The 7,309-nt window shown below is 47.3% G+C and overlaps 1 protein-coding gene across 1 annotated transcript in view; it reads right to left on the reverse strand.

Annotated features, from left to right (window-relative positions):
* Positions 1-7,309, reverse strand: part of DENND2A (DENN domain containing 2A) — a 116,135-nt gene that overhangs the window by 52,341 nt on the left and 56,485 nt on the right. Inside the window, 2 exon segments of the mRNA XM_037728272.1 lie at positions 521-614; positions 4,969-5,169. Of these exon segments, the coding sequence (XP_037584200.1) occupies positions 521-614; positions 4,969-5,169 (295 nt within the window).

Genomic DNA, 7,309 nt, shown 5'->3' on the forward strand with positions numbered 1-7,309 from the left:
TTTTTATATTTTAGTAGAGACAGAGTTTCACCATGTTGGTTTTGAACTCCTGACCCCAGGTGATCTGCCTGTCTCAGATTCCCAGAGTGCTGGGATTATAGGTGCGAGCCACAGCCCCCAGCCTCTGCTGTCTCTTTCAATGTACTGCACAAACCACGTCTCATCTACCTCAATGTATGCCAAATTAATTTGGCTCTAGTTCAGATGGTACTAGATGGTACTTATATGAGATAACAGAGCAGAAGGTCCTGGCCCCTTTTGTGCAGGCTAAGCAAGGAAGGCTGCTCCCACAGTCAGGCCAGGGCCTGCAGTGCTGGGTTGACTTGGATGAGGACAAGGACAAGGACGGGGAGGAAGGGGACATGCTGCCCAGGCTGAGCTCCTGGCTCTGCCACTGTCCCGAAGACAATGCAGGACATTTATAAAGCATCAGCTTGTTCTCCTTGGTGAGCCAATCAGAAAAAGCAGGAAGCCACTTTCCTGATTCTCGCAGGAGGAAGGCTGGTGGTGGGGGTACTACCTTTTCCTGAGTTGCTCTCCATTGACTGGGACAGCCTCTTCACCCGTTTCTTTCCTCTCCGGGCCTCATAAATGGCGTTGATTCGCAACACCAGCTGCCAGACACCAGGAGAAGAAGAGCCAGTGTTAGCAGCCTGCTCTCTGCGGTGGCTGGGCTTCCCTCACTGCCCCTCTCCTAGGATGATAGAAGGCCAGGGCCAGGGGGAGCGGGACACACCTCCCATGGGCTCAGGGGTGTCTTTCATTCATTGTTTTTGAGACGGAGTTTTGCTCTTGTGGACCAGAGACTGGGGTGCAGCAGTGGCGCAATCTCAGCTCACCACAGCCTCTAACTCCTGGGTTCAAAAGATTCTTCTGCCTCAGCCTCCTGAGTAGCTGGGATTACAGGCACCTACCGCTACAACCAGCTAATTTTTATATTTTTAGTAGAGACCGGGTTTTCCCATGCTGGCCAGGCTGTTCTCCCACTCCTGATCTCAGGTGATCCCCTGCCTTGGTCTCCCAAAGTGCTGGGACCACAGGCGTGAGCCACCGTGCCCAGCCTAGTCATTTTTTTTCTACCACACAGGACTGTGACTGTCAATGAAACTAAAGGAGGCTGCCAGCCTCACTGCCATCTGGGCAGCTGTCATCTGGATCTGCTCATGAGCAGCAGAGACCCATGGGGAGACAGCCCATTGCTCACAGTGCGATGGCTGCTCTCCCTCTGAAGCTATGGTGTCACTGTGGCTCAGGAAGGAGCTTTTCCTCCCAAAACAAAACAAGAAAAGAAAGAGAGGGAAAAAAAAAGTTCCCAGGCAGGGCTCCCTTCATGGGAACCATTCCAAAGAATGTCAGACCAGCCCTGAATCGGGTGGGAACCGGGATTAGACCGGCTCCCGAGCCCTCGCTTGGGATTTTGGGGAGCGGTGCCGTGCACCCAAGCATGCTGGCCCATCTGCAGAGGGACCCGCACCCCAGACGTCATGCACCCTCCATGTGTTCACAGAACACACACACGCAGTGTGCAAGTGCACACGGATATCCTGGTGTGGGACACATCCCAAGCCTCCAACAAGGCCACTCAGCCCAGATGGGTCTCCCCCATCACCACTGCCAGATGCCCTGTGCCTGGCCCCCTCCCCACTACCCAGGCCAGCCTAGTTGTCTGATGCATTTTCAAGGAGACCTGCATCCACAGAAAATGTTTTTCGTATTTCAGACGAAAAAAGTCTGGTGTTTCCTATGTGTTTGTTTTCCCTCTTGTTGCGTGAGAAGCTGGTAAGTGTGGATTTGCACATTTTGCTTTGCTGGGTCCCCTGGGGCTTGCTATCAAAGAGCACACACATTCATGGCACATGTGATTTAGAATCCCACACATGGAGGAATTCTAAAATTAGTTGTTTTGTGTGCTTACAAAATTAATCTTATTATTTCGTAGCTACATGTTAAATGTTATATAATGCTTTTATCTGTATATGTCAGTAAACAAAAATATAGGATGGTAACCAATTTCCATGTACTATGAATATTTTATTTTATTTTATTTATCTATTTATTTTGAGACAGTCTTGCTCTGTCGCCCATGTTGGAATAGAGTGGTGTGATCTTGGCTCACTGCAACCTCTGTGTCCCGGGTTCAAGTGATTCTCATGCCTCAGCCTCCCGAGTAGCTGGGATTACAGGTGTGTGCCACCATGCCCAGCTAATTTTTTTGTATTTTTAGTAGAGATAGGGTTTCACTATGTTGGCCAGGCTGGTCTTGAACTCCAGACCTCAGTGATCTTCCCACCTCAGCCTCCCAAACTGCTGGGATTACAGGTGGCAGCCACTGCGCTGGCTTGAATATTTTAATTCTTACTTTCAATATTTAAAAATTGTCTGGCCTGTTTCGCTTCTGGCTGGTGTCTCTGGGCCACTTGTTGGCCTCTATGGTCTCAAATGTCCTTATCTGAAAAACGAAGGGGCTGGCGTGTTTCAACAGTCACTTCTGTTGAAATACTCCAACTTTCTAACAGCCAAGTGTCCACGGACAGATAGATGGATATACAAAATGTGGTATATACATACAGTGGAATACCATTTAGTCTTAAAAAAGGCAGAAAATGCTGACACATGCTTAACCCTTGAAGACACTACACGAAGTGAAATGTCAGTCACAAAAGGACCATACTGTATGACTCCACTTACGTGAGGTACCTCCAACACCTTTCTGGTTTCTAGGATAAAAGTTCTTAGCTGTCCTCAGACCTGCCAAGTCCTTTCATAACCTCTCCTAGTGCTGCTAAGGTGAGTCACTCAACAGGCACCACTACTTAAAGGCATATTCCCTCCGTGGACTTCAGCAGAACCCTCTCTGTCTCTCTCTCTCTCTTTCTCTCTCTTTTTAGAGGCAGCATCTCGCTCTGTCACCTAGGCTGGAGTGCAATGGCACGATCATAGCTTACTGCAGCCTCTAACTCCTGGGCTCAAGCAATTCTCTCTCACCTCAGCCTCCCAAGTAGCTGGGATTACAAGTGTGCACCCCTATGCCTGGCTAATTTTAAAATTTTTTGTAGAGATGGGGTTTCACCACACTGCCCAGGCTGGTCTTGAACTCCTGGGCTCAAGTGATCCTCCTCTGTTGGCCTCCCAAAGTGCTGGGATTACAGGTGTGAACCACTATGCCTGGCCTCCCTTGACTTTCTTTCAGGTCAGTGGGTCACTCTGAGAAATCCCAGGAAACCAGCCAGGCGCGGTGGCTCATGCCTGTAACCCTAGCACTTTGGGAGGCTGAGGCTGGTGGATCACCTGAGGTCAGGAGTTTGAGATCAGCCTGACCAACATGGTGAAACCCTGTCTCTACTAAAAATACAAAAGTAGCCGGGCGTCATGGTGCGTGCCTGTAATCCCAGCTATTTGGGAGGCTGAGGCAGGAGAACTGCTTGAACCTGGGAGGTGGAGGTTGCAATGAGCCGAGATTGTGCCATTGCACTGCAGCCTGGGCAACAAGAGCGAAACTCTGTCTCAAAAAAAAAAAAAAAAAATCCATGAAACCTACATTGTCCCACACCAAAACTTATCTGCATAAAATTTTACATTTTTATGAGTTTCATGACCTCCTAAAGCCCATCCATGAACTCTGAATCCCTAATTTAAAAGTTCCTCTAAGAAGTTGATCTTGAAGTAGTTCAGGACATGGCACCTAAAAATATGCCACTTTGCCATGTTAATTATTTTTAACTAAAGACACTTGAAAAACAGCAGGTGCAGAAAGGGCTCTCTGACCTTCTCTTTTTTTCTTAAAAACAGGAGATGAAACTCCCATGTAAAAGAGGCCCTCCTTTTAACAGGAGGGAAGAAATATTATCACCAGCAATGGGCAGTCGAGGCCAAGAGAAATCTAATCAAACAAACCTTGTTTAACCCTTATCTTCCTGGTTGCTTTTCCACAATGGCCACTCTTTGTTCAACCTGGTATATAAACACATAGACTCAGTCATTTCCTTGGGTCTTACATTTTTCTTTTGAGGGCTCCCACATTCTTGTAAATAAAATTAGTATGCATTTCTCTTGTTAATCTGTTTTATGTCAGTTTAAATCTAAGGCTCAGCTGGAGACCCTAAGAGGGTAAAGGAGAAATTCTGCCTACCCTACAGTACCAAATTGGTCAATGAAGAGAGACCAGCACTATAGCATTGAAATGGAGCAAAAGGAAATGTAACCAACAACAGATGCATAAAGATGTGTATACCCAAGCCCCTGGGGATGTTTTTGGATATGCAGTGTCGCTCTGTCGCCCAGGCTGGAGTGCAGTGGCTTGATCTTGGCTCACTGCAACTTCCACCTCCTGGGTTTAAGCAATTCTCCTGCCTCTACCTCCCAAGTAGCTAGGACAACACACCACCACGCCCGGCTAATTTTTGTATTTTCAGTAGAGACGGGGTTTCACCATATTGGTCATGCTAGTCTCAAATTCCTGACCTCAGGCAATCCACCCATCATGGCCTCCCAAAGTGCTGGGATTACAGGCTTGAGCCATTGCGCCCGGCCATGTTTTACCTTTTTGGCTGCAAGGAGCCACAAGAGGTATTGTTGAGAAGGGCTGTCTCAGAGCACAGACTGGGACCTGCCTCTGTGGCGGGTGTCGGCCAAGTCTCAAGGCAGAGCATGATGGATGGAGTTCTGTTTTTTGAGGCGATGAAGGAAGGAGCTGTGGCTTTTTGAGCTTGGGCATTAAAACCTTGTCTGGGATCAGACAGGCAGCTAAGATTGGGAGAAGAGTGGCTAAGAGGAACATACAGGACCAGAGAAATTATCAGGAGAAGGTCCAGATATTCCAGCCTGCTGGCTTCACTGTGGCCGCCTGGCCTGCAGCAACACAGGTGGCAGAGGCCCAGTGACGTACTCTCCACCCAGACCCCTCTGCAGTCTTCTTTCACAGAGAAGGGGTCACGCATATCGGAGCATGAAGCTTGTTGCCAGCATTACCTTAGGTATCTTTCTCTTCTTCCTGCCGTTCTGGGGGTCTCCAAGGTTAAAGAAAGTGTCATCAGGGCTGCTGGGAGTGGAGGGGGGACTGATTTTGGAAGGGGACCCGGTTCCATCCCGACTCAGCTTCCTAGTGTCCAGCAGCTTGAAGTTCCTCCTCTCTGAATTTTGTCGGAAAAAAGCAGATTTGGACAATGACTGCTGTGAGGGAAAAGGAGAAAAGAAGAGTAAATGAGTTCAAAGGAAACTAACTGGGGGATGGCTGGTGGTGGGAGGGACCAGACAAGGAAATTGAGAAGGGAACCAGTCTGTGTTCCCAGCGCAGGTGGAGTTTGGTTGTGCCAGTAAGTGTTCAGTGAGTTCATGCATCATCAAATTACAGAAAATGGGTGTGGTGAAGAGAGATGTAAATCTAATCCAGTTCCTCTTTTTAGACAAGTGCGAGGTCACCTGCCTCAATCCCTAGATGTTACAGCTAAGGCTTTCTGACAACCCAAGACACGTGGACTGGGAGTTACAAGGCCTAAGCCTCACTTTGGCCTTGCCGCAGGCTTGCTGAGTGCTTTTTTTGTTTTTTGAGAGAGAGTTTTGCTCTTGTTGCCCAGGCTGGAGTGCAATGGCATGATCTTGGCTCACCGCAATCTCTGCCTCCTGGGTTCAAGCGATTCTCCTGCCTCGGCCTCCTGAGTAGCTGGGATTACAGGCATGCACCACCATGCCTGGTTAATTTTATATATTTTTTTCAGTAGAGACGGGGTTTCTCCATGTTGGTCAGGCTGGTCTCAAACTCCCGACCTCAGGTGATCTGTCTGCCTTGGCCTCCCAAAGAGCTGGGATTACAGACCTGAGTCACTACGCCTGGCTGCTGAGTGCCTTTTATACAAGGAATTGTGTTTCTTTGGGTCTTAATATCTTATTTCTAAAACAGGCCTCTTCAAAGTCAAAAAGCTGGCCAGGTGCGGTGGTTTATGCCATAATCCCAGCACTTTGGGAGGCCAAGTCGGATCACTTGAGGTCAGGAGTTTGAGACCAATCTGGCCAACATGGTGAAATCCCATCTCTACTAAAAATACAAATTTAGCTGGGTGTGGTGGTGCCTGCATGTGATCCCAGCTACTTGGGAGGCCGAGGCAGGTGAATTGCTTGAACCTGGGAGGCGGAGATTGCTGAGACTACACCACTGCACTACAGCCTGGGTGATGGAGTGAGACTCTGTCTCAAAACAAAACAAAACAAAAAACAAAGTCAAAAGGCAAACAAAACACTTGCTAAAAAATTTACAACCCATAGAAAATAACCTGCAGAAATCAACTCATTTTCCTAAAATATACTGCAAATTAATGAAAAAAAGACCCACGACTCAAAAGAAAAACAGGCGTAACAATAGAAAATGTAGAGAAAAAGAAATACAATGATTCTTAAGACATATAAAAAGATTCTTAGCTTCACTCCCAAGAGAAAAGAAAATTAAAACTCCATTAAAGGAACATTTTTTGCTCAGAGATAAGATAAGAAAATTGGATAGCTCACTCTGTTGGTGAAAGTGAGGGAAAAAAGTCACTCCAACACTGTCATACACGGTTGGTGGGAGTATCACATGGCACAGTGCTATGGAGGGCAGTCTAGTATGAGTTAACAAAACTATGATGCATATAGTTCAGACCCCGCAATTCCACCTCTAGAAATTTACCCTGTTGATATGCTCTTATTTGTGCAACATTACTGTTTTACAAGGAAACATATTGTGCAAAGGATATTGTACATTGCAACATGGTTTGTAATCACAAAATACTGGAAATAACCTAGATATCCATCAATAAAGGCTGGTCAAACAAATTATGATATACCCACACAGGGGAATACTATCCAATTATTTAAAAAATCTTAATGTACTTGCTGGGCACGGTGGCTCATGCCTGTAGTCCCAGTACTTTGGGAGGCTGAGGTGGGTGGATCATTTGAGGTCAAGAGTTCCAGACCAGCCTGACAAATATGATGAAACTTTGTCTCTGCTAAAAATACAAAAATTAGCCAGGTGTGGTGGTGGGTGCCTGGGCTATTCAGGAGGCTGTGACAGGAGAATCACTTGAACCCAGGAGGCGGAGGCTGCAGTGAGCTAAGATCACGCTACTGCACTCCAGCCTGGGCAACAGAGTGAGACACTGTCTCAAAATAAATAAATAAATAATAGAAAGGCATACAAGGACATTCTAAGAATGGGGACAGGCCAGGCACGGTGGCTCAAGCCTGTAATCCCAGCACTTTGGGAGGCCGAGGTGGGTGGATCACGAGGTCAAGAGATCGAGACCATCCTGGTCAACACGGTGAAACCCCATCTCTA

Source organism: Cebus imitator, unplaced genomic scaffold, assembly GCF_001604975.1.
Source record: "Cebus imitator isolate Cc_AM_T3 unplaced genomic scaffold, Cebus_imitator-1.0 Scaffold260, whole genome shotgun sequence".
NCBI lineage: Eukaryota > Metazoa > Chordata > Mammalia > Primates > Cebidae > Cebus > Cebus imitator.